Source organism: Orbicella faveolata, unplaced genomic scaffold (genome assembly GCF_042242905.1).
Source record: "Orbicella faveolata isolate gen_17 unplaced genomic scaffold, um_ofav_v1 contig_14, whole genome shotgun sequence".
In the NCBI taxonomy this organism is placed as follows: Eukaryota; Metazoa; Cnidaria; class Anthozoa; order Scleractinia; family Merulinidae; genus Orbicella; species Orbicella faveolata.
The window spans coordinates 23235001-23260978 of record NW_028301541.1 but is presented as its reverse complement, the minus strand read 5'-3'; the positions used below and the strand labels follow the sequence as shown (position 1 = coordinate 23260978).

Genomic DNA, 25978 nt, shown 5'->3' with positions numbered 1-25978 from the left:
GTCGACGGTTACGCTCGGCTGTTTGGAATATTCAAGGAAGTGCGCATGCTCGTCACCAGTGATTCTCTGCAAATGTATCTAACAACTGAAGTGAACAAGTCATTCAAAATCAATGTTCACGTGACCACAAATTACAGCTCGGATCGAAATGAGACTCAATTCAATGCTACGGTTGTCTTTGACAATGGTTTATCTAAGGTAAGAAGTCATTTCTTCATTAAGCTCCATTTTCAATCGTTTCTTTCAAAGACTGTTTTAGGATTTCGTTTTGCAAGTACCCCTTCGCGAGAATCAAGCAATTTAAATTCACATTTGCCAAAGTAAAGCAATTTTATTTTCATCTTTTCAGACTGGAAAAATGCGCTCGCATCCCTTGTGTTAGTCTTTAAAAACTTTACTTATGCTTATTTACTAATTCCAAACTGCATGTACTGCGAAATCACGTAATTACATACAAAAATAAGGTTAAATAAAAAGAAGAGCGATTGTAAAATTCTAGACCATCGTTTGGTCCAACAAGAACAGTTCTTGTGTGAGCGAGGTTTGCTCAGTAAGGTGCAAATAAGCAGTCCTGTTTGGAAGATTGACTTTATAATGACGTTTAAAACTAACTTTGATACATATGTTATCAATAGACCATGCGCGGGAATATCATTAAAAACAGCGTCATGTGATTTGCATTTAAACAGATTGCCCGCATTAACCTCCATTGCAAGCTAGTACCAGTCCAATACCGAGAGTACGAAACTGATCTCATTTTCTTGCGCTTGCAAAATGTTAAAGTGCTGATTCAATCTTTCCACAGTTAACTCGTCTCGCCTCAAAGCAAGTGGTGTTTATGCTAGAGTCGGAAATGTCAAAACTGAAATCAGCCAAGGGAGAAGTCCAGCGTCTCAGAAGAGAATGCGTGAAAACGATCAAACGTGAATGTTCTAGCTGCATGAGCCATGGAGCGTGTGCAAGTTCTCTCTCAAACTTTGACACAGACAGGGCGCTAAAACCATCCACAAACACTTCTGAAAGGAAACGAGATACAAAACGAACGAGATCGACCATGGACATCTGTCACCAGCTTGTTCTGGATCGTTGCCTGGCAACCGAGACCGCACCCCACAATGTTTGCAGATTTATCAGTTCAAAACTGAACAAGACATGCGCAGCTCACGAGGCTGCAGCCAATTCTCAGAGAGAGCTGGAGCGAGGGTTGCGATGGGTCAAGCAAGCCGAGCAGTTTATGTACAGCGATTTGTTTCAAATTCACGCGATTTCGTTCAAGACAAATGTTACTTCGGCCAACCTGGAGCAGCTTTATTTGGACACTGTTTTAGAAGTCACAATATTTGGACAAAGACAGAGGCTTGACGGGCTAAGGATGGATTTTAACGAATTCGTGAAATTATCCTCAGAGATCGCAAAGTACGCGATGGACTGGTACCAAAAGACCCAGCCCCAGTCCAAATCAAAATCCCGTCACCCTGACAACAGGCCCAGGCAGTAGTATTGACAATGGCGTGCATTATGACAAACAGTTTCTGACAGGAATCAATGTTTCATGATGTGTAAATTAAAGATCCTACGATCCGTAGCCACTGATAGTGGCCAATAAATGGTCGAGAACAACAATAGGTTTAGATGTAAAGTAAATCGTTTTTTTCAGTCGTGTAAAGTTTGGAATAATCTCCCGATGTTACTTTATAGCTAAACGAGCGAAAGTGTCGTAGCTACGAAAACTTGGTCATTTTGCTAACCTTAGTTGTGAGGGAAAAATCTTCCCATTCATTTCTTTCAAGCCATACAATGTTAAGAAAAGAACTTCAAGGCAAAGTTTAACTGTACTACACTTTAGGGCAGAATGGTTTGTAGAGGGAAACCAATTATGCTGACAATTATGTCGGTGCTAAATGTACGAGTATCATGTGTAGTTTAGACATTCAAGTTCTTAGTTCTTCGGATAGTTACAAATATCATGAATTTGAATGTACTAAGGGATATTGTAAGGTATTGTTATCAGAGAGAGGAATTTCTGCAATTTGAATTGATCAGCTAAAAGGTTGACATTATAAAGCAGGCCCAAAAATTAATCAAATTGGTATTGGAAATTATTGACATTTACTAAAGGGAGCCAAATATGTTGCGGCCCTTGCTTATTCTTCGGTTTTAAATTAGAACTCAGTCCTAACTCTCCTCACCGAAGAGGAAATTAGCTGATAAGCTTAGCTGATTTTTATTGAAGTTCCTTTTAAAGTTGTAAATTGAAGATGAGATAAACACTTTCCCTTTTTTTGTTAACAAGGTTTTAGGATTTAGATTCTCAGCGAGTGAGAATGGGAGATTCCAAACATTCACAATCAGTAATAACTGAACTAAAGCCTGCTTAACAGTTTACTGCTTTATGTAGAACTGTGGACATCTCGTCTTCTTTCTAATTAAGCGTCCAAAGGATTAGGCTTTTGTCAAACACTGTACAGAAGAGGAGAATGACTTGTCAGAAACTTCCAAAGCTTCAGTGATTAGTGACAAAACCTAACCCCGCAGTGGTTTCAAACAGTTTACCACTTCATGTATATGATATTTAATTATAAACAAGGAATTTCCAGAGGGAAGATTGTACGTAGCACCTACGATATGTGTTAGGTCATGTTTTGTTTGAACATATACAAAGCCAAATAAAGTAACTTGAGAAGAAATCTGTAGATCTGACTCTGAAAGTATCTTGTTTAACGTTTGATTACGCTATTCCCAGAAATCAGGTTGGCCTTTTTCGCGCGAAATTGGTCCGTACTTTCAATGTGAATTGTTGTCAGATTTCGTTCGTTGACCGTTAATTCGTGCAAGAATTTTCAACATGGCTCTCTCGAAATGTCGTTCCTTGCGGCTTTTGTTTTACATATTTTTCTGCCCTTCTACTTTTTGTAGCCCTCACTTTACAGCCAGCAACCCAGTTTTCAATTCACCGTATGATATTTTTTTGATTAACTGCCCATACACCTTCCCCAGCCTCCCTCAAGTACAAATAGTCAGTCACTAAATATGCGGTTTACACCACCACTCGTATAAAATGAAATCGAAACAAAATATATAAGATCCTATTTCAAACATGTTTATTGTCAATTTTAAATCATATTTGGTGTGTAGATCAACTAGTAATTTCTCATAGCCCTTTTATAGCCAATTCAACTGGGCAGTTGATGAGAAACACGATCCTCATCATCTCAAGTGAAACACATGCAAAGCAGTATAGGATACAAAGGTTTTACAGAACTATAACAAGTGGCAGAAATGGATGCCTTAGGTATTTCAGTGATTTTCCAGTGAAAACAGTGTGATTAGAAAACGCCTGTACAAATGAAGAAATACTTTGGGGAATGGAAAATTTGGCACGGAGTTGACTGGCTTCTTTAGCAGCCATGTTAAACTTGGAGTAACGAGTTCGCTCAGGATAGTTTTCCAAATCCAGAACTTGAAGAATTCTCACCAGGCCACTCCGGACATGCCAGGAAAATATGAACCCTGTACACTGCAAAACTGGGCTGAAATGAAAAGGAGAAAAATCACACTGTTATGTTATCAAGACACTATTAAAACTTTAAATGCAGCGAGTTTGAGCAACAATCATGGACAAAAGTCTTGCACTTTTGGCGCTTTTGCACACATGCCAGACGTGAATACAACTTCACCTGCCTAACCTCTCCCACCACCAACATACAAAGTTGAAAACGAGTACCTGTATTTTCTCCTGAGTTTCAACATTGTATTGGGTGGGGAAGGGAGGGGGGGGGGGGGGGGCAGCAACGTGCTTTTGAAAGGATAACAGTGGTTTTCAAACTTCATTTGTAAACAGATAATTCGTTGCATTACGTAAGTGTCCCAAAGACTTTTGTTCAACATTGTAGTTTGTACAAAATAATGATATAAAGACCATACGCATTTTTGGCGCAACGTTTGAAAAACGCTAACGCGTCAACGCGTTTGTTGCCAACGCGCTTTCCGCGTCCATTTTGGTACACTTTTCTGCCTGTGCTGTAGCATAAGACATAAAGAGAAACAAAGAAACAGAGAAACAGAAAAACAGCAAGTATAAAACCAAAATAAAGCAAACATCATGATTACAAACCTCGGACTAACAGGTAAACCAAAGCTTTCAGATGGCTGCCTGGTACGAGTGTAGACCAGAAGTCTGGCCATGGTGATAACTTCACCACTGTCTGGACACACACCCACTACTTGAACATCATAGTCCTTAAGTGACTTGTAGCTGTGCTGGAGACCTTCATGCGATAGAATCAACTCATTGATACACTGCTCTAAATCAAGTGTAACTTGCTGAACAGCTAATGCATGTAGCATTTTACTTCCAAGATTTTCTTCAAGGCATGAGTTTGCGGATGTATTTGGGTTGCTTTCGTTAAGTTTGAAAACTTGCTTCAGGCTGCTGCCATGGCATGTTTTTACAGTGAGTGGCAGTGATCCATCAAACATGTCAAATTCACCTGTTAGATCAGGGAGCTCATGGTAGTCAGGATCATTGCTGCTTTCTATGTAGACCTTGAAAACTGACGAAGTCAAGTTGTTGTTGTTTAAAACCGGCCCAGATACAGCGCAGCCACAAGAGCTACAAATATGTGACACCTTGTCAGGGAAATCCAAATCACATCTACTGTGGTCAGATTCTTGAAACTTGTTACGAGCTGATTGCTCTGCACCATTTTGAAGAATGTTGGGGTCATCTTCAGAGACATTAATGTGTGCACTATTTCCTGCATTATGCAGATCACTGCAAGAATTCAATGCACTTTTGGAGGTTTGAGCTAAGTCAGAAGGGTGATGATCAATATTGACATCAAACTTTTCCAAATTTCCTCTTTCATCGCATTCCTTAGTTGAGTTGCAATCGTGATTTCCTGTGGAATCTCGGCATTCTCTTTGGCTTCCAGTATTCATAGCAGGTGGAAGACACTCTTCTTTGTTTACATTAATTTTTCCATGCCACTGTTCTCCACGGATTTGGTTAAGGACATCAACAAAGCCTGAGATAATTGTGTGACGATCAGCATGTTTGTGCAAGGAGCATGCAGACTGCATACTCTTAGCTTTGTTGCCTAAGCTGGAGTCTTGGTTAGCATCAGCTTCAGAGCTGGCAATGCCATCAACCTTTCCACAAGATTTGACATCAATCCCTTCAGGAGATAATGCAGGTCTTTCTAAAACTCCTATGGCAGCACACTGACATGGAATGTCACCTTTACCAGTCACACCACCTGAATCCTGTTTGTTGTCAACAAAGCAGCAAGACTTCTTTGATGCCTTGTCTTCTGTATCTGGATATAAACTCTTGAGAACTTCAGAAAACTTGTTGTTTGTGTTCTCAATGGTTAAGATCCTTAATGCCATCAGGAAGTCCCCAGTATTGAAGAGAACTGTATCATCCATTTTCAGATTTGTTGAGGGGTTAAATATTGGAAAAGGAGGCAAAAGGTCATACTTAAAATGTACCACAAAAGAGTGTTTCAAACACCTCTCTGTTATTCCACCAAGGGCTGTGTACTTGCAAAGGGGACATGGGTGTGGTGAGGGGGTGGCACAAACCGTGACATAACACTGATGGCTGTGGTCTTCTTTTACAGAACGTCTGTGAGAACAAAATATAACATGAGATATTAATTGCTCCCTAGAGTAAGAAAGAATCCAAAATGGTGACAATGGTCAGAAAATGTGGCAGCAGTGCGGTTGAGTGGTTAGGGCGCCAGACTTGAAATCCAGAGGTCGCAGGTTCAAGTTCTGCTCTGACCACTCAGCTGGAGTTGTTTCTCAGTAGACCCTAGTTCAACTTCTCAGTTGTGCTTGTGAATAGTCAACTAGTCTGCTTTCTGCCAGTCGGGATTTTTAGGCCTATTATGTAAAGTTGATATATTTGTTTCTTTCAGTTTAAGTGGCATGCATGTGAACTACAATCCTGGCCAGAAGTCCTTGGGACACTTGACAAAATGCCAACTGGTGACACGTTATTTTGTAGTGGGAAGTCATTATTTAATTTGCTGAAACCCCTCTCCCCTCCCCAAAACAATGTTGGAATAGTGGGTCTACTGAATCAATATCAAAATTGTGTTGGGGTGGGGAAGGCAAGGAGGACAAAAAGACCATATGTTGGTAAAAGTACAAAGTGTTCCAAGACTACATGTACGTGTAGCCAAGCGCATAATTTTGACCACTTTAAGCAACATTTTTGAACATTTTTTGAGCTTGCATCTAGGCTCCTGAACCCATCATAAATTTATTCTACTAAAAATGGCACATGAATGTACAGTTGTGTACAAGCACTGCAGACATCAGAGATAACAGCAAATTTTTCGTACACTTCACCGTAGACCACTGTCTGTGACTCATCTGGGCTCTCAGCAATCAGTAAATGCAGATCTTCGTGTATCTCTTCTTCATCAAACAATGCAACAGTAAACACCTTATAGAGACAAATTTCATTCAAACATCAGTTAAAACTGCTATGGGACTGACAATTCAAATTACACCATAACTTACTGTCTCGCTCACTTCACGTGGAGGTAGGGTGGAGGGGCTGAAAATGGTCCCTTTTTGCTTGAAAGTGTGGGGTGGGGGAGGGGAGTGAAGATAGGCATTGTTTTGCTTTATTGCCTTAAACCATGGGGAGGGGAAGGATGATATTTTTGGAACTTTTGGGCTTCACATTCAAAATTTCAGCAATGAGAGGGAAGCCCTTTTCCCTGCCCTACATTAGAGCTCAGCATTGATTTTGACTTTGTACTTGTCAAAACACACTTTCTATCTATGAACTTAGTGAAGAAACCAGTCAGGAAAATATTCCCAAAGGTCATATAATTGTGTACTTGATCAATTGACAATAAATGAAGGAACCCGTACAATGTTTTTCTCATCCAGACCGACCTTACTCAGTCTTCTCTGTGCTAGATTTTGCTGAAAACTTGTGGGAATGCTTTGGTAAATATTGAACACTCTGCTCTAAGCCATCTGAGCTTCTCTTTTAGCCCAAAATTTTCAATGTTATAGTCTCACAAAGATACAGAGTAAACTATGCATTACAAACCTGAACTAATGGCCTCCATTGATGAAACTCCCACCAATGAAGAGAGTAAACATAGCGAGGCATTGGACAGCTGTCATCGTTTTCAATTTTAAGGCAGTATGATATCAGGTATCTGCCATTCTTGGTAAAACCCAAAATAACATGTCTACGAAATACAACAGAATGTTATAGGCTAAGCAACCAAACATATATCTGCCTTTATTGCTATTCCTTTTCGAAGACCCCATGACCTTTTTAGGTCAGCAGCACCAAGAATAATGCCCTCTGGCCAGTTCCGCAGAGCATGCAGAGTACTCATATTGTGTTGTAATCCAATCAGATTGGAGTGGTATTGGGACTGGGCAGAGATTGCTCTTCTTCCAAGACTTGGTATGGATCAAAAGCAGGGTTGCCACCCACCGGAACAAAAAAATCCCTGACTTTTCACTCACTGTAAAGCAATTTTCACTGACCCTGCAGGATGACTATTCTGGCCATGAATCAACAAAAATAAGGATGGCTCAGACAATTTTTAAAACAAAATTGCCTTATCTATACAAAAACATCTAATAAAATAATTTGCCGCAACTTTAAGATAAAATTCCCTCACTTTTCACTGACTTTGAACAGGGATTTACTAGTAACCCCCTGACCTGATAAAAAACTCCCTGACTTTTCCCTGACCTTGAATAAAATTTAATTTTCCCTGCCCCTTCCCTGACCATGGCAACCCTGAAAAGGACTGTGGCCTCTGGAGAGAAGACGCATGCTAATTTTTTCCACCACATGCGAATATTATGAAGTTCTTTAACCCATTGACGCATTTTTTGGACATTTTGGAGATTTTCAGGCTGGATACGGGCCAAAGTAGCTCCAATCTATTCAAAAAGGCATTTGCAACACGACAGCATGCCTTTCTTTCCACTAGCATCGTGTTTTACAACATTTTTGATTGGGCATGTAGAGAAATCAAAATTTTGAGATAGCGAGCTATGTCTTTAGGCTTTTCGATTTTTTAATTTTTTTTCGCCTTTCTTTTTTTTCCTTTTCTTTCCTTTTTGCTGCAGTGATTGACCTTCTACTGGGCTTGCTTCCAGTTCAAAAAATTCTGAGAAAGCATCATCGAGACGGGCAATTTTTACAATGGAGTAGCCACGTGTAGTCGCAGGAAATTTTGCTCTGAGTTTTTCACTCAACTTTTTGAGCATTTTTGTGCATATTTCAGGCTCCATTGAGCTGATCACTCTGCTCTGGGTACAATGGAAAGATCTTTTCCTCCTGCAGAAGTTGAGCATAGACGATGTCCAGTTTGGTCAAAGGTGATGACGTCAGAAGTGGAACAAAGGCCAAGGCTCGTCATTGGCGGTTACGGGTGGCACGGGAGTCAATGAGTTAAATTGAAACTCAACACTGAAATGGTTGGTTTGAAATGCTGTTTGCAATCTATACTATACCACAACCAGTAAAATTTGTTAAGCTGTCGGTGACTACAAGAATCATGAACTTGTCTCTATCTAGATTTATAAGCAAGGGTATTATATTATATGTGCTAAGCTTAATCAAAGTGAAACACGCATACATTTTTGTCCTTACTACTATAAAGTTAAGATACAAAAGTTAAAATCGCCCGTTAATTTCTTACCCTAACCAACTGAAACCAGCTGAAGCGACACGGGATGTGCTGCGCTGGAAATTATTGGCTACTGACATGGCAGCAAAGAAAAACTTACTATCTAACTAGTAAATAAATATTCAATTGTACAAGGTGTTACCCTCTTCTCAGGACACCACCAACATCTAATATACTCTCCAATGGAACGCAAAACCGCTGCGGACATTTCTTGAAAAGGCGTGCTCGGTTTCCACGAGAATGCAGCTGCAAAGACCCTCTTGTCTTTCAAATAATAAAGCATGGTTAATTATATAAACAAACAGAATTTTATCACATGAAGATATTACTTACTTCCCGCAGAGCGAGTTTTGCTACAACGCTGTGTTTCGTTGCTTTTGTAATACCCGCCATATTGGTTTGATATAAGCCCGCGATAAAGACAAGTTTGAACGTTAATGAAATTGTGCGCAGGCATCAGTTTCTATAACACTCCGCTGAACCACGAGGCTCAGTTTCGAAGCTTTGTTTTGAGGTTTTGTCAACGGTTCAAGAAGTCTCAGCTGTTGATTGTGATTCTTTGATAAAATGCCCCCTGAGTCCAAAGAAGACGATTTGCACGAGAGAATTGGAAGTTTTGTTTCTTATCTCAAACAAGGGTAAGTACAGTTACACCACCATCGCAGAAGTTACTTGGAAAATTACACTGAGACTGGCCTTGTACGTTGATCTGAATTTGTCTTTCGCTTTTTTCCAGACAACTGCACGGCTCTTATGATGTAGCATTTCAGACATTACAACTTTTGAGAAGAATTGTCTCGCAGACACGTTGGAGTACAGCCGGGTAAATTACTTTGTGTCAACTCTCTGACATGATAATATTTTTTTTTGATATCTCAGGAGGAGAGGAATTTTATTTAATAATAATACACATGAAAAAATTACTCGATTCTGATTGGCTAAGAGCAGTGCAGTTCAAGTGTAACACCAGTGCAAAAAGTGTAACATCAGTGCAAAAAGTGTAACACCAGTGCAAATTACACATCGAAATTCTGGACTATGATTGACTGAAAGAAAATAGGAACTTTTCTAAGAAAATGATATCATGTAAAATGATGATGAAAATTTTGTGCTGAAACTTTGAAAAAAGTTTTCTCAAATGAGAAAAAATGGCTTCAAGAAAGATCTTCCGGCACTTCCTCCGCGCGAATTTTTTCATGTTTATATTATTAATAAGTAATCATACGGTTTTTCTCGTTCAATATGGAGTTAATTTGCACTTGTGAGTTTTTCAAAAAGCTGAAATTACACTCACCGAAGCGGCTCGTGCAATTTCAGCTTTTTGAAAAACTCACTCGTGCAAATTAATTCCAAATTGAACTCGAAACCGTATGATTACCTATACTAATCGTATTATTTTTATTATGTACATGTGGTGATATTCACTTTTACCCTTGTTGTAGTTGCAGTTTATGGTTATTTATATAATGATTGTGGATATACAACGAAGGAAAATACTGAATTGTACAATAAAGGGTATAAATTGTACCATTACATGTACAGTACACATATTGCATGAATAAAGTTGATAGTTATTTTAGTTTATCTTTCCTATAGTGAACTTATGCAGTTTATGAGAACAGAAGGAAAGAAAATGGCAAGTGCTCAACCAACAGGTCATTATGTCTCACTGATTCTTTGCTGTACTTTTAATCTAATCTGTCCTCTTACAGCTTGCATGGCTAGCAGCCATATCTTTCTGCTGAGGTGGAGGCCAATTTAATGATCAGGTGTTAAAGTTATGGTTTATGAGTGACTTACAGTAATCCGTTGACCATGATTTGGGCTGGCCAGTGAATCAGAATGAAAAGTCAACTCAGCTGATGCTAATTGAGCTGTAGAGCACTTTTTCCATGTCTGCATAGCCTCATCTGTACACGAGAGGGGTATAGAGAATTTCGAGATAGATGAGCAAACCGGACATGTAGTGGAGGGTTTGCGTACATGTAACTTTCGAGAATTCTTCCAATCCCCCAAGTGTTCAGATGAGGCTATGTAAACACGCAAAAAGAGCTCTTTTATTGTTATAAAATATTTCTTAAAAATATGTGCAAATCTAAAATGCCACAACTGTGTTTACATACTCCCATCTAAACACACCTATCGGCCAATTAGAGTGTGTGTAATATCACTAAAGATATTTTATGATAAACAATTAGAATGTGAGCTTGAGATTTCTATCACGTGATAGTTGACGAGGGTTCAGCCTGAGTCAACTATCAGGCATAGAAATCGAGAGCGAATAATCTAATTGTTCTAGTATAAATCTACTAGCCGTTCAAAACTTTACCTAAATCCTATTCACAGACACTTGGAAAATGCCAAAAATTGGCTGTCATTTTGTTAACAAGGGCACACTGCTACGTTACTCACTATCTATCACAAAATAGATAGTGAGTAGCATAGCCAATCAGAGAACAGCATTCGTGATAGAATGCTAGTAGATTTATACTGATATACAGTAGCAATGTTTTGACGTCGTTGTGACCTTAGTACATTTACATGACCACTCACCATGTATATTCATTGTCGTAAACATGCTCGGTTTGACTGCAGCTCTGTAATTTTATAACACACAGCTGTCATGGATATACATACATGTACAATGTAGGTCTGGGACCAATTGTTTTAATTTTAGTATTTGTCTTACAACAATTTAATTGTAATGTGTTTAGGGGACCAGAGTTTAGGTTAAGAATGTACAGTATGATAATTTTTAATTAAATTAATTTTAGTTTTAATCCCTTTCTTGAAAGTTTCTTCAAAATGTGATCTATATTTTTCTTTTATAGACTCTGTAGTTGGAAATATGGTGCGTAGAGGTATGTACATGTATGGTCAAGAAAACGTAATTATTAATAATTAATTGGTCAGTTTCTTTTCCTGTGGTAATGATAAATACTGTAACAACTCAGCTTGCCATTCACATATGAATTTTTGTTTTTTTTTTCAGCCCTTAAGATTATCAGAGAAGAATATGCAGGGTAGGACTGGTGAAAGTGTTTTGTTTTTCAATATGTCTTGTATGCAGACCTGTACATGGGCAAACATCTTAAATTTTATATTTCTATCACCTTTTTTTCAACAGCTCTGTGAGTGGGAAAACAGAGGAAGGGGAGACAGAAGAGTCTTTACATGTGAGCAAAAATGAATTATCATGTTAAAGATCAGTGGTGTGAGGGCATGTTTTGATGAATGCAAATGATGTATCTTGATCGGTAGTGTCTGGCTGGGTTGGATTTGAGCTTGAAAAGTGCACTAGTTACAAGGATCCTGCTGTATATAATATAGTGTTAGTGATAGACTCTTGGACCATCTTTCTGTAGTAGACTTTTTTTATTTAAACATATTTGTCATCGTTTTCCCTAGAAGCACCTAGACTTTACCACCTAGACTTGGTGACTGAACTGAGAATCTCATGGTAATAATGCAACTATAAAGTAACTATTAAGTCCTACGTCTACAAATATGTTATTTTTTTGTTTTTTCAGAAACTTTTGATGACTGGCGGACCTTCTACAAGTGACTTTAACAAACCAAGCCATGGACTTAAGGTATGCCAACTTTGATTGTTTCCAAGTAATTTTGACGATCTCATTTGGATGATTTTTTTTCAACTGACTGTTCATTTAAATGTAGCCTGGATAAACGGATAAATCGCTTTTCAAATTCTCAATGATTCTTCTTCAGGCCACTGTTATAGATGCCTTAAATGAACTTTTATCCGAACTGGAGTCAAGGTATGTCATTATATTACGTAGTGAATCATTATGTGTATGTTGTACATGATCCATGTTTTTTTTTCATAATACATTTATCCTGAGTATAAAATTGTGTATTACAAAGCTGCAAGGGCAAGGTCACTCAAGCGACCTCAATTTGCACATGCCTTCAGAGCTTAATTCCTGGTTTCCATAGAGATTACATGCTTGCTTGTCCATCACCAACCCATCCCCCCCCCCCCCCCTCTCTCTCTCTCTCTTCCTCCTCTAGCATTTTATCAAGTTGCCCTCACAAGTTGTTGGGACCAACTAAACTGAATTACTGGGGGGTTGGGGGGGGGGGGGGGAGGGGAGGGGAGGCCCAGTGAGAGTAAAGTGTCTTGCTGAATAACACAACACAATGACCTCATCCATGAACTGAATCCTTCTGATCGAGATTCCAGTGTGCTTGAAAGGAGAAAACAGCACCTCCCAATCACTTGTAGAGATGCATGTACCAATGCCTAAAGTGTGATAACTATCCTAGCTGTGGATAAGATTTTGTTTTGTTTGTCTGTGCAGTGCTGATAACATTGCAACCCAAGCTCTTGAGCATATACACTCTAATGAAGTTATTATGACCATTGGAAAATCAAAAACTGTAGAAGAATTTCTTAAGGTAGGTGTGAATTTTTAGCATTACTGAATACCAACAAATTATTTTTATAAGTTTGCTTAATTTCGAGTCAAGTCAGTGGCCCATCAAGCCAGAGCTTTAATATCCCAGTTTTTGCAGCATGAAACAACCAAGAGTATTTCTACACCCCCCTGGATGGGATGCTAGTCCATTGCAGGGTTACCCCCAAGCATTAAATTCACCTTTACGCATTTGTACTTCTGGGTGGGGAAAGGCACTGTGTTCTTGCCCAAGAACACAACACAATGTCCCTGGCCAGGGCTCAAACCTGGACCGCTTGATCTGGAGACGAACGCACTAACCTTGAGGCCACTGCACCTGCACAAATAATGTGAATGTTACTCATAAGCAGCTATTTTTTATTGATTGCAGACAGTTATCTCCCCTGTCCCCCTGTATGAGTCGTAATATAGCATATAAAACAGTTTTCAGTATCTTTCATGTACATGTTGCATGACTTCACGATGTGGATGTAAAGCCTTTTTGTTTCTTGTTCACTTTTCAGAATGCCGCGAGAAAACGGAAATTTAGCGTTATTGTGGCGGAAGGAGCCCCATTTTATAAGGTTTGTAGATCTGTGCTTAGAACCTTTAATGCAGATTTTTGAAACGTGGAACTCTTGCAATGCAATATTCTACAATATCTTTATCCCACTAACAAGATCTCATTTTTCTTTTTATCAGGGCCAAGAGCTTGCCAAGAGTTTAGCTCAGCATGGAATTGAAACAACTGTCATCACTGATTCAGCAGTGTTCGCTATTATGTCAAGAGTGAACAAAGTAACTGACCCATTCTTTTTTCAGTTACAAAAATAATAGATTACGTCCTGGTAACTGACTTACAACTGTCGAAAAGATAAGAGAAAACAAAAATTGCAGGCACTCTCGGAGCTTTCGGTGATACGTAGATAAATCACAATCTTTTTCTAAGAACTCATTCCCACAGGTAAAACGAAAGTTAGTGCAACAATCGCGTTTTTTTAAGCGATTCCAGTACTAGAGTGTTGCGCCTTGGCCTCTCATTCATGTGCTACAAGTTCCCCTCAACAAGTTTTTCCTTCATCTTTTTATGATTTGCCCTCGAAAATAGATGTGCTGCTTAGTAACACAATAAGTGACAAATTAACTCTATATTCTATGCACATTTGCAATTCGTTCACAATTTGGAGAAAGACTAGGTTGAAAAAACTCAGTTGACACTGGGGGTACAATTCCCATTTGTCCAGGGTGAACTTGAGAGACCGGCGAAACGATTTAAAACCAAATGCGAGATAAGAAATCTTTGCAGCTTTATTTTACTTTTTTTTTTCTTGTCTTCAGGTTATAATTGGCACTCACGCTGTAATGGCAGATGGCGGGTAAGTGGAATGAACCACTGCTGATTCTATTTCATTTGAAACAAACCAAAAGTAAATGAGTCCGTTGACGATCTGTAGTGGTATTGTTCTCGACACAATCTAACACGTAACAGCTGCATTTGCTGCTGACGTTTAATTTGCTGTTATCAATCTCAAGTTGATAAATAAGCTAAGTGTTACACTTGCTTGCCGAGGCAGCGAGAGTTTCTTTAGAAACTTATCTATTTGCTTATTATAACAGGTTACGTTCCATCGTTGGTTCCCATGCTCTCGCACTTGCTGCAAAGCACCACTCAGTTCCGGTAAGCTTAAGTTACAAGTACCTCAAAATAATAAGGAAATGATTTCACCAGAGAATCTTCCCAAACGACAGTCGACACCTCGCCTTACGAACACCTCCACAATACGAGCAGCTGTATACAACTTTTAGCCACTTGGTTCCCCTCCCCCCCCCAAAAAAAACAATTATAATGATAATAATAATAAAATAAAGTACAGAATTCATACAGTCTCTACGTGTACCTCTATAATACAGACATACAGCTTTCTCCCTTTAGTGACTGTATTAAGAGTGTGTCCATGAAAAAAACAGGTAGGAGGTGGTACAGCTCTAATCACCAATTTCGCTCAAACTTGGCACAATTGTTGGGTTTGGTGAGAAAATGACTGAGACATAAAGGTAGGTAAAAATATCACCTCCTGCCTGGTTCTGCCTGGTTTTTTCATGGACACACTCTTAAAGAAGTTTGATTGTAGTTTTATCCAGACGACCTAGGTTACGAACTTACCGTAAACCTCTCCCTTCGATATTCTGTTGAAATTTGAGAGTGTTGTTACTATGTTTTTTCCTTCAGTCTTCTTTGAACTTTGTTGTTTGCACACGCATGTAACAAAATGTGTATCCAATTAGCTTTTACTTCTTCTTACACTTCTTCATGTTTTAAATCTGTTCTGGTCTCGACAGCCACCGATTTCGGCACTACAATGTATACCGTAAGTTGTATGTTGTATATTGTTCTTTTCTACAGCTAATCGTGTGTGCGGCCATGTATAAGCTTACACCACAGTATATCGTGTCATATGACCAGGTAAATACGTGTTTCTTACATGTAAGGGAAAAGGAGGGGAGGGGCATGGAATTAGAAGTTGACGTGGGGGGGGGGGGGGTAATTGTCGGTAGGGTGTATTTTCATCGGGCTTTTTTTCCGGAATTTCGCGTTCACATATGCCGTGTTTGTCGATTATTAAATTCGTTCGGTTTTAAATGACAAGGTTTCGTCCTTACCCCCTTTGGTTTTAATTCCTTTTTGCAGGATAGCTGCAATAAATTCGTCGTTCCTCATGATGTTATGAAGTTCTCCGAAGGTAAGATCACTGAATTGAAAATAGTTTTATGATGTCATAACACCGTTTTTAAGAAGTGATGTTAATAATCATATGCTTGTCTTGCAGGAAACATATTGTCTAAAATTGATGTCCACAATCCAGTGTTTGACTACATACCGCCAGATTTAGTAAACCTTTGCATTTCAAACATGTAAGTATTCTATTCACTGTTTTGAGTTCCGTGCGAAAGAAAACCGTGCTGCATGTCGTCTTGTGGGAATCACAGTGACCTTATGCTTAGTGCGTTTGATTCTGGAGTCAAAAATCTGAGCTCGAGCGTGGTAACGTGGCGAAGAATTGAGCTCGGGAACAGAAGCCCCAGTACTCTGGGTTTGGTTTGGTTTAGAAGATTTACGATATGGAAGGGAAAACGTCCTATTCTTCATTGTTAACTACTTCTCATAAGATTTTGGAGATTGGGTCCAAACGTTTGTTTTTCCTTTCTAGTGGTGGTTATTCTCCGTCTTACGTGTATCGACTTGTCAGTGAGCTATATCATGCAGATGACAACTGCTTATGACAAGGTAAAGAAATCAGAGCTTGTCTTATTTTCATCTCCTCGAAAGAACACCAATCGGAGAGCTTGTTCTATTTATTCCTCGGTTATTAAACAAAGTATCCCGGCCTTTTGAAGTTCTTTGTCCATCCCGATAATTTAACAAGGTGACACAAGCATACACTTCTTCTGCATCAAGTAATTGTCCCTAATTTTTTTTTTCTTTTTTGCCAAAGTTGAAATCAATAAATTTGATGTGTTGTGTTTTTATTTGCAGGCCAGTAGTGGCTGCGCCCATGTACACGACTATTCTCACAGAAGCACACTTTCACACACGACTCCTGTTTGATATGAAGTGGCTTCTTTAGTATTCGCCAGCGAGAGAACTTGTAAAATACATAGTAAAGCACGGAGAGGTTGGCGGTGGGAAAATAAAGAAATAAACTAGAAGTAGTCGTCTTCTGTTTTGTTATATGAGTGAGGCATGCGGTAAAGAAGTGTCGCCGAGAATAATCGTATCTTTAACAAAATTCTCGATCCTGATAGGCTCTCCTCTTAACCATTCGCCACGCAATTGGCGGGCGATTACGTGTGTCTTCATAACAGGTATCCAATAGGAACCTTTTTAGAGTGGTTTTCAATTAATTGTCGTAAAACCGAAACCAAATCAATTACTTACCAATTAGACTACTCAGCCAATCTCAAACCGTACTAAAACCAAAACCACATTCTTTGTCTGATTGCGTTCGACACTCATGACAATTGAAATCCGCTCTATAACGGGGCACCCGTAATTCAGTGGACACGCTTTAATGGCTTCATTTTCTATTGTTTCTGTATTGTTTGTAAAACGAATGCAAAGTACTATTGCCGGAGCAGACTGAGTTATACATTGGACTTAAGTGGAAATCACTTCTCTCATAAAAGCCATGTCGTGCTTTGAACTAGCTTCACCAAGCAATGAGAAACTTGTTTTGTGTTGTTTCGGAAGTAGTGATACAACAGTGTAATTTAATCGTAAATTGCCGAAACGTAAGAACAGTGTAGCAGAAACAAAAAAGAAGCTCAGCGTGTTGTAGAATAATTATGCAAAAAAGAAAATGTGTCTTGTTGAAACTTAACTGACCCTAATCCTATTGTGAGCAAAACAAAAAGTTACTAGAGGGGAATATAATGTAATCTTAAATTGCCGAAACATGGGAGACGTGTCGCAGAAACACAAAAGACGCTCAGTGGGAGATTTACGCCGTACTGTTGTAGCGATTAATATTGTGTAGAAAAGAATAGTGTGTCTTTTGTTGAAACTTAGCTGTTATATAAGCAAAACATGTTAACAGCTAAAAAAGTACAGATGTAATGAAAGCGTGTCGGTGTCGCTGAAACGCAGTCGATCACTTGGAAGAAAAGGTGTGTTACAGTTGTGTAACCAAAGTTACTAGAGGGGAACGTTTCTCTCTAGTAACTATGGTCATTTTTCAGTATGGTGCAACTACGGAAAAACTTTTCTTGAATAGAAAGATACTGTTTTATCCTAAAGGAACCACAGAACTTCCCTAGTTCTTGTAGTTCTTGAATTCATCATAAAAATGGATATATCAATCTACAGATGCATGCAGGTTTAATTTCAGGAAAAAAAATGTAGGAATGCAAAAGGCTTTTGATCATTACAATTTTTCCGGGTTTTTCTTAAGAAGATAAATTGGATACCTGTAATTGAACACCTATACCATTTGCACGTCAATCAAGTGAGCTGTAATGCTTTCTTCCAGTATCTTTTCTACTGTTTGTAAAACTAGTGGAAAATACTTCTGACTTTTTCTCTCGAAAAACGTTTTAAAACTCGAAATTTGTCATTTCTATTGTTAGTTTGTAATCTGGTAGTTGACCTCATGTACAATTCAGAGAGTAATCTTTCACGTATTTTTGAAATTACACCCGCAATTTTTCCCTAAAATATTTCACTTTGTCGGTCATTGTGGCGTATTTTGCGGGCTCAAATGGAAAATTTGGCGGGCTAAAGAGATCTTAAGCCGGCTGAAATAAACCAATGATTGTTCAGACTGTTTTGTTGTCATTTTTTTCAGTTTTTATTTTCTCAAGGCCTTTCAAAGTGATAATAATAGTAATAGAGTTTATGTTCTTGGGCATAAATATGTTTTGGGCTCTTGTCCGAGCTCATTTTAACCCCCGCCTAACGCGCGGCTCGGGCTAAAATGAGTCTGAGTTGGGCCCAAAACAGTCATATTTATGCCCGCGAACATGCACTCTATTGTTTTATTTTAGTCCAGTCGATCCAGTAACTAGTGTTAATATCAGGCTACAGCTTGCGTGATTAGTCGGGGTATAAATGAAGGACGTAAACAACTACAACTGAAGTGACGAATTAAAGTAAGAGAAGACTGAGTTATGAATTGGAATTAAGTGGAAATCGCTTGCCTCATATAAAAGCCATATCGTACTTTGAACTAGCTTCACCTTGTTGCTGAAGTAGTAAGGACCTTGTATTGTGCTGTTAGGGAATTAGTGATACAACAATACAATTTTTAAAACATGAATTGTCGAAACGTGAGAGACGTGTCGCAGAAACACAAAAGACGCTCAGTGGGAGATTTACACCGTACTGTTGTAGGGATTATTGATCGATTATTATGTAAAAAAGACTAGTGAGTCTTTTGTTGAAACTTAATTGTATTGTAAGCATGCAAAACATGTCTACAACTAACAAATTTACAGATACAATTAAAGTGTGTCGGTGTCGCTGAAACGCAGTCGTTCACTGCAAAAGAAAAGGTGTGTTACAGTTGTGCAACCAAAGTTACTAGAGGGGAACGTTTCCCTCTAGTAACTATGGTGCAACTACGGAAGAATTTTTCTTAAATAGAAAGATATTGTTTTATCCTATGAAGGAAGTAAAGGAATCCACAGAACTTCCCTAGTTCTAGTAGTTCTTGAATACATTATAAAAATGGATATCTGTTTCAAGCTATATCAATCAACAGAGGCATGTAGGTTCAATTTCGAAAAAGTAAAAGTTAAGGATGCAAAATTACTTCCGATCATTATAATTTCTCCGGTTTTCTTAAAAAAAAAAAAATGGATACCTGTAATTGACCGCCTATGCCTTTGCACGTCAATCAAGTGAGCTGTAATGGCTTTCATCCAGTATCTTTTTTCACTGTTTATAAAACTAGTGGAAAATAGTATTGAGCTTCTCGCTCAAAAAAGTTGCTAAAAAGTTTTTAAAACTCGAAATTTGTCATTTCTGTGATTGGTTAGTTATTAGACCTCATGTACAATTCAGAGAGTAACCGTCCTCGTATTTGAACATTTTTTCGGTATCTCATTATCACGGAAGCCCAGCTTGAGCTTGTATCTTGTTCTGGTCAATTTACGAGACGCCTTCTTAGGATCGCAGACCGGTTTTACTGTTTTACCCTTGCTTTTATCATCAATTTTTCACACTCCTTGGAAATTTCTCAACATTTTTGTAGTTTTACTGAAAAAAGCTAAACGAACAGCTCTCACTATCGAACTCGCGAGCGGGCGAGCGCTAATTTCCAATAAGTCTGGGTTACTGCCAGAGAAGATTGAGGTATAAATTTGAATTAAGTGCAAATCACTTATCTCGTATTTAAAAGCCACATCATACTTTGAACTAGCTTCACCTTGTTGCTGAAGTAGTAAGGACCTTGTCTTGTGCTGTTAGGGAAGTAGTGATACAACAATATAATTTAATCATAAATTGTCGAAACGTGAGAGACGTGTCGCAGAAACACAAAAGACGCTCAGTGGGAGATTCTCTCACCGAACAATAAACCAATATGGCGGCACAACATGTAGGCCTAGTTTCTCTAGAGTGAATCCGGATACCATCGGATGCGTGTGGGCAGGTGAATAAGATTTGAATACGTTACGTGTGGACGGGGATATTTTTGAATCCGGAAAGACAAAGTTTCGGATTCAAAAATATCTGGATACGTGCATGTGGACGGGGCCTTCATCAATCAGGAAGTAAAATGTATTTAAGGATGCAAAATTACTTCCGATCATTATAATTCTTCTCAATTGACTTTTGCATTGTTAAATAATGAAAAATACGAACCTTGTTTGATCACTACTAGGAAGTACGGATGCAACATTCCTTCACGCATAAGGCAGATGTTGAAGATATAAAAGTGAACCTTTTTACCCAGTAAATACAGTTACCTAGAAGCGGTGACACGTTAATGACAAGAAGTTACCAGTGACCTAGCTACTTATCAACCAACAAGAGTGAGTGCAGTTAAATTCTACTACAGTGTATCTCAAATTCTAAAGCCATGCATGTGCAAAATATTCACTCTAGTTTTTACGTGCACTTGTTTTAAACATTTTACAGGATGAGTTCTCCAGTGTTTGCCATATTGTTGATGATGAGTCTCATGTTAAATCCACTTGACGCCTCACCAGTCATCAAGGTGAGAAGACGATTTGGGAGGGTTGTTGTACGGGTTGTTCCTGCTTTGTTTGCCCGCACTATTTTGTCTTTTCTGCGTGTGTCCTGAGTTTGATTCGTTTAACTTGTTTCCATGAGCGTCTGGCTTAAAACGTATCACTTGCCTGCGCAGGCACGCTTATAGAACGAGGAATATTTTGCATGGGTTCTTTTTGTTTTGTTTGCAAGCGTAGTTTTTTTTTTCCTGAACAAGTAATTCGCTATTTTTCACGGTGTAAATCTCAGTTGCTATAATGGATGCAGCTTCACCAGTTGCACGACTTGTACGGCTCGCTCACTCGCACGAGTTGTCAAGGCCCCTTACTAACTAAGACGCAGTACAATTCGTAGGAGTCGATGGGGTGTTACTTAATGGATGCCGAGATCTCACCATTTGCAGTTGAAGGACGCTACTTTACTCCACTGAAAAGTACCACATTCATCAATTGAATCAGTCGATTGTACCAATCGCAAGCCATATTTTTTGAACCACTTGAATCTTGACCTTCACGACTTGAACAAGAACCGCTTGTTGTTTGGAGTTTCCAAGTTTGTGTCGATTTCTCTAAAGCTATTGGCTTTGTTTTCTTCTGTGTAATCATTGTATTGTAAATAACGTTTTATATCTCACTAGGTAGCAGATGTTGAGGAATTTCGTCTCCGTATTCACGAGTCTGGAACAGAGTTCAACGAGACGGTTACAATTGATAAAAACCAACAAACAGAACTGTTTAAAGTTCCAACCCACAACGACGTTGAAAAGTCTGATATCTTGTTTGACTTTAAAAAGGTACGTTTTAAAAATACGAGTTCGTTCTTTTGCACCAAAATGCAGAAGACATAAGTTCAGATCCTACAGTTGTTGGAGACTAATTTTAATTTCTTTCCTTTTCGCTCTTCACCAGTCTCCTTTACAGCTACAATTTGGGTCGTCACGCAACTCTTCTCCTTTCTCGTAGCGAGAAGCGTTGCGTTACGACCCAGGTGAAGGCTACGAAGGAGACCAGCTCTGCACCTCCCCTTAATCTTTCCGCATACGTCACGAATGATCCGTTTTTAGAAATTTCGGCTATTTATAAAAGTTTGTCGTTAACTATAGCTGTTTCATTTCAATCTTTTGCACCTTAATGAACGATTGAAGATCTGTAAGTTTTCTCTTTAAATTCTCACGTAATGTGAATTTTTATCGACGAATTGTGGTTCCTTCTCCGCAGAATGCTACAGTTATTCATTTTCCGCTCAAGAGCGTCTGCTTCCTACTTCCACTGGCACGAGATCAGCCCACACCAAAGAATCTAGTGAGGAATCTACAGGATGTGAGTATTTGTTATTTTTGAATTATAATGTAATTCTTTATTCTCCGTATTAGGTCTAAGAAAGACATTTCAAAAATAACTAATAACAATCATTAATGATTGACTTTTCACCCTTCCCTTCAGCCTTTCTCGTAATCTCCTGACAGAATCAGTGCCAGATCCCGGTACTGTATTTAGATGGGACCTCTTTGATTAACTAACCCTAAGTCCAAGTTATGCAATGGCTAGTCATCCTAAACGTTACAAGTGATAAATATTCGCACTCATTTCTTCAACTCAAAAGGAGCCTTTGCAATGTATATATTCCGGTCAAAGTGACTTACCGACCAACAACCACACACAAAAACAACAACACACAAGAGACCATACTCGTATGCTCGGTATTGGACTGGAACTAGGAGACTCATGCAAGGAAATATCATTAAAATTTGCATTTGAAAAGATACGGGCGAATCGTTGCTGATGTCATTGTTTACATTTTTCCTCATTAACATACGGCTTTGCGCATAGAAGGCATCATGCTAGACGCGATTTTACTAGAAAAACTTAAAGAGCTTGTAAAACTTAGTAAGTGGTGAAATTTTTGGCTCTTTGGGTGTAATATTCGAGGAGAAATTGGCTTTCAAAAACATCAAAATTTCTTTGTGGCAAAAGCGCTAATGAGCTAATACATTCTTTGTAAAATTTTGAGCTTTTAAACTCTCGTCGCACAAGAAGTATTCGCGCTCAAATTCCTTGGGACAGTTAATCGTGCTGTGCCCTTTCAATATTCAGTATAAATCTCTTTGTAGCTCCATCAGAAACTGTATCGCTTATGGTAATGAGGCAAATATTGTAAACAAAGATTCTCCTATACCATACACGCATTTCTTCTGCTAAAATTAGCATCCTTAAAAAACAAACAAACAAACAAACAAACAAAAAAACACGCTTACAATTAAAAGGTATGATCAAGGCATTCTTTTCTTCTCGATCCGTGGTTGATTTATAAGTCGCCAATGAAGTTTGTTTTGTGGTTGTCTTCCAGGTTGCCAGTAATAATGTCGTGACAACGCAGAAAGAAACACTAATGGTCGATAAAGAGGTTACAGACCGTTCTATGCTAAGTAACGGCACTGTGAGTCTTTGTTCAAGGTCTCGAATCTTCCAAGTGGCACAATTACCGAGTGGACGGATTGAAGTAACAAAAAGGAATCCCCATGAAAGTAAATGTTCTGAAACACGTACATTCTTTTTTAGTCTTTGTCAGTTTGGTTTCAAGCTCTTCACCCTTACGCCATGTGCACCAGTGATTCTTTTTTCATTCGTTAACTCAACAGAGCTCAGTTTATCTAAACAAATACGAACTGTGCGACTGGTACAGTACTGTATAACGAGTAATATTTTTTTCTGCTTTATCAGATTAATTATCTTTGTTTTGCTGCAATCTGATTAGTTTTTAGCCGTTCTTTATTTTCCTATACTTTCGCCACCATAGTCCTGACGGTGACACACGCGCGATGTGTGTGGAAAAAGTCAACAATTACCTCAGTCGGGAGAGCATTTTCAAGAACTCGGTCACAGTTTTTCACTCTACAACCTGACCCTAAGCCTGCAACTAAAATACATAGCTTAAACCTGGTATGCCTGTTTGAGAAAGGAAACTCTTTTAAATTCCAACAGGGCTACTCAGACACATTTCATCCGTAACTACAGATTAAGAAGTGTCTAAAGTGCTTGTATCTTTTTTTTTATTCTGATTCATCTTCAGTTTTTTTTAAGATTTGAACACATGTACGTTCATAAAAATGTTGCTGTATCGGAAACAGTTCACTAAACAATATTTTTCTGTCTCCGCATCGGACCAGCTGAACTGGTTTTACATGTAATTATCGTTGGAGCTATGGTTCAGGGTTATGTTAGGTTAAAGTTAATGGTTTTACAAATATATAAATACGGTAGACAGTTGCAGAAGTTCTCAAGCGCTATTCTGGCCTTATTATATCTGAGTCCGTGTTTACTTAAGTCCTTACTGTTATATTTGATCTCCCTTATCCACGTGGCTCTTTTCAACCTCTCTTCTCTGTTATTCACTCAAAGGACGAACTCGCCAAAGTGGAATACGAACGCTATGTCACGATGCCTACAATCTAGATGATGCAGTCAGCAACTGTCCAGGCAATCCCTTCCCTCGCTATGAGACAAAATGCAGAGTAGAAGTTGAATCGTGTGCGTGGCTAGTGGACTGTCCAGGACTACATGGTACCATATTTAGAGGAGACCAATCAAATAATAGGGCTAGACTACTCAGTGCCTCGGTTGCTCAAAGTTTAGACGTCACTTGTAGTATTGATCATAGGCAGTGGGCTTTTGTTTGCTGCGGTTACTACTGTAACTAAAACTGCTATTTCTCATTCTGAAGTTTTTTTTCACATTTGCTGTAGTTAACTCGTCGTTGTCATTAGATTAACTGTTTTATACTTAATTAAACTGAATATCCTGCTCGGGAATCAAGTCGTAATTCACGCAGAATACAATGCACCTTGCTTTTCTTTGTCTAGTTTTTGCTATATAGCATGACACTTAATTATTAGCCTGCTTCATTAAATTAGAAATCGTTTCCTTTCAGAAAGTACGCAGAAAAGCTCGGGTGCGAGCCGGAACAACAACAGCAACAACAACAACAATACATTTAAGGGGGCTCTCTCCTGGCCCTCTCCCTGGCGCTCCCCGGGTCGCGCTCTCGGAAAGAAAACGAATTCTTTTAAGATTTTTGTATAGGTTCCTTTTCATATGTTTAGTGAGGGACCAGTTATTTGGTGTATAATCATTTATAATCGTAGAAACCTAACCAGCATGGAATTGGTTCACAATTCCAGCTGACATTAAGATGTTTTGTTGGGTTTACGGTTTACGTTTAGTAACTGAACCAGCCTGAAATTGGTTCACAATTTCAGTCGACGCTAAGATTTTTTGTTAGGTTTACGGTTAAAGTGTCCGGTGAAAGTGTCCGTATAAAATACTCGACCATATTGTAGAAAGTTATCAGTATGAAATGACGATCACTTCATTTCAGAGGGTTCTTGTGGCTGTATAGTGATCCGTTTTTTATGCTGCTTAACTCGACTCCCTCTCGAATCATAAACAACTATTAAACAGTAGTAATTGTTCCATAAAGCCGCTTAATTATCAAAGTTAAAATCGCCTATCCCTATTGCAGAATTGTCAGTATGGGGAAATTCTACTATACAAGATTTTTTTTTCACAGGGGGGCTATATTTACAATATTGGTCACCGTCATTAAAAAACGGAAACACTTTTCTCTAGCTAGCGCCCATATAATTAGAATTGACTTCTCAGTTTCTCGCTTAGTTTGTCTAGTTTATGACTTGGTCAGTATAATGTGTATGATAAGAATGTACCATGGTGGGAGAAATTTCCCTGGTCTGTTCGATTTTCCTTGTTTCAAGTTTTGCTGTAAGACCAGAAAATTTGACATGCAAAAATAGGCCGTTGTTTTATGACCTTGAAGGATACTTTGTAATCATGCTCGAAGTTTAAATTTTGGTTGTATTACTGTAATCTAGCGATTAGTTTGAACGTTAAGTGGCCTAAGTTTCATCTTCAGGTTGCATTTAGTTTTCGCAGTCTTAGATAAGATTTTCTTGACTATAATTTGTCTTCGCTGTCATTTCACTTCAAAGGAGGTGTTTGCTGCTTTAATAAAATTATGGAAAGATAGCGAGTTTGATGATTATTTTGCTGTTTTTCTCCCAACTCGTCTTCCACATGCCCTCGAAGAAGAAAGCAACCGATTAGTTTGAAACTAACAGCAATTGAAGATGG

General features: G+C 38.7%; 4 protein-coding genes and 1 long non-coding RNA gene across 8 annotated transcripts in view; 3 read left to right on the top strand and 2 right to left on the bottom strand.

The window, feature by feature from the left end:
• The window catches only part of LOC110046113 (uncharacterized), a 34605-nt gene extending 31912 nt beyond the window's left edge, over positions 1-2693 (top strand). For all 4 annotated transcript variants that reach the window (XM_020751781.2, XM_020751782.2, XM_020751784.2 and 1 more), the window contains 2 exons: positions 1-198; positions 806-2693. In XM_020751781.2, coding sequence (XP_020607440.2) covers positions 1-198; positions 806-1498 — 891 coding nt within the window. In that variant the 3' untranslated portion in view covers positions 1499-2693. The remainder of the gene's footprint in view (positions 199-805) is intronic.
• Positions 2694-3079: 386 nt separating this feature from the next.
• LOC110046114 (uncharacterized) lies at positions 3080-9140 on the bottom strand. The gene is made up of 6 exons (XM_020751786.2): positions 9021-9140; positions 8830-8951; positions 7079-7223; positions 6354-6457; positions 4115-5629; positions 3080-3530 (listed from the first exon to the last, which is right to left on the bottom strand). Exons 1-6 carry the CDS (start codon positions 9078-9080, stop codon positions 3254-3256), a joined length of 2223 nt encoding a protein of 740 aa, XP_020607445.1. The 5' UTR covers positions 9081-9140; the 3' UTR covers positions 3080-3253.
• Positions 9141-9171: 31 nt separating this feature from the next.
• Positions 9172-16813, top strand: LOC110046115 (translation initiation factor eIF2B subunit beta-like). The gene is made up of 18 exons (XM_089287179.1): positions 9172-9325; positions 9424-9510; positions 10284-10342; positions 11519-11548; positions 11680-11710; positions 11815-11863; positions 12218-12280; positions 12417-12466; positions 13010-13106; positions 13630-13689; positions 13808-13903; positions 14444-14481; positions 14723-14783; positions 15510-15569; positions 15795-15846; positions 15934-16018; positions 16315-16391; positions 16641-16813. Exons 1-17 carry the CDS (start codon positions 9255-9257, stop codon positions 16385-16387), a joined length of 1062 nt encoding a protein of 353 aa, XP_089143305.1. The 5' UTR covers positions 9172-9254; the 3' UTR covers positions 16388-16391; positions 16641-16813.
• A 3610-nt stretch (positions 16814-20423) lies between these two features.
• Positions 20424-25873, top strand: LOC110046106 (uncharacterized). Its single transcript, XM_089287180.1, has 6 exons — positions 20424-20635; positions 20742-20820; positions 21472-21627; positions 22052-22153; positions 23181-23358; positions 24233-25873. The coding sequence occupies exons 2-6, from the start codon at positions 20743-20745 to the stop codon at positions 24529-24531; spliced, it is 813 nt and encodes a 270-aa protein (XP_089143306.1). The 5' UTR covers positions 20424-20635; position 20742; the 3' UTR covers positions 24532-25873.
• Positions 23870-25978, bottom strand: part of LOC149114554 (uncharacterized) — a 4214-nt gene continuing 2105 nt past the window's right edge. Inside the window, exon 3 of the long non-coding RNA XR_016206501.1 lies at positions 23870-24326. This is a non-coding gene — a long non-coding RNA (uncharacterized LOC149114554). The remainder of the gene's footprint in view (positions 24327-25978) is intronic.

Excerpts from the sequence above, each read along its gene's own strand:
- LOC110046115 (XM_089287179.1), top strand. The coding sequence starts at position 9,255 with ATGCCCCCTGAGTCCAAAGAAGACGATTTGCACGAGAGAATTGGAAGT. Across the intron at positions 11,549-11,679 it reads TGGAAATATGGTGCGTAGAG|CCCTTAAGATTATCAGAGAA; the intron begins GTATGTACATGT and ends TTTTTTTTTCAG. Across the intron at positions 12,467-13,009 it reads TTATCCGAACTGGAGTCAAG|TGCTGATAACATTGCAACCC; the intron begins GTATGTCATTAT and ends TTGTCTGTGCAG.
- LOC110046106 (XM_089287180.1), top strand. The coding sequence starts at position 20,743 with ATGAGTTCTCCAGTGTTTGCCATATTGTTGATGATGAGTCTCATGTTA. Across the intron at positions 20,821-21,471 it reads ACGCCTCACCAGTCATCAAG|GTAGCAGATGTTGAGGAATT; the intron begins GTGAGAAGACGA and ends ATATCTCACTAG. Across the intron at positions 23,359-24,232 it reads AAAAAGGAATCCCCATGAAA|GACGAACTCGCCAAAGTGGA; the intron begins GTAAATGTTCTG and ends ATTCACTCAAAG.
- LOC110046114 (XM_020751786.2), bottom strand. The coding sequence starts at position 9,080 with ATGGCGGGTATTACAAAAGCAACGAAACACAGCGTTGTAGCAAAACTC. Across the intron at positions 6,458-7,078 it reads AATGGAGGCCATTAGTTCAG|GTGTTTACTGTTGCATTGTT; the intron begins GTTTGTAATGCA and ends TGTCTCTATAAG. Across the intron at positions 5,630-6,353 it reads ACAGTGGTCTACGGTGAAGT|ACGTTCTGTAAAAGAAGACC; the intron begins GTACGAAAAATT and ends TTGTTCTCACAG.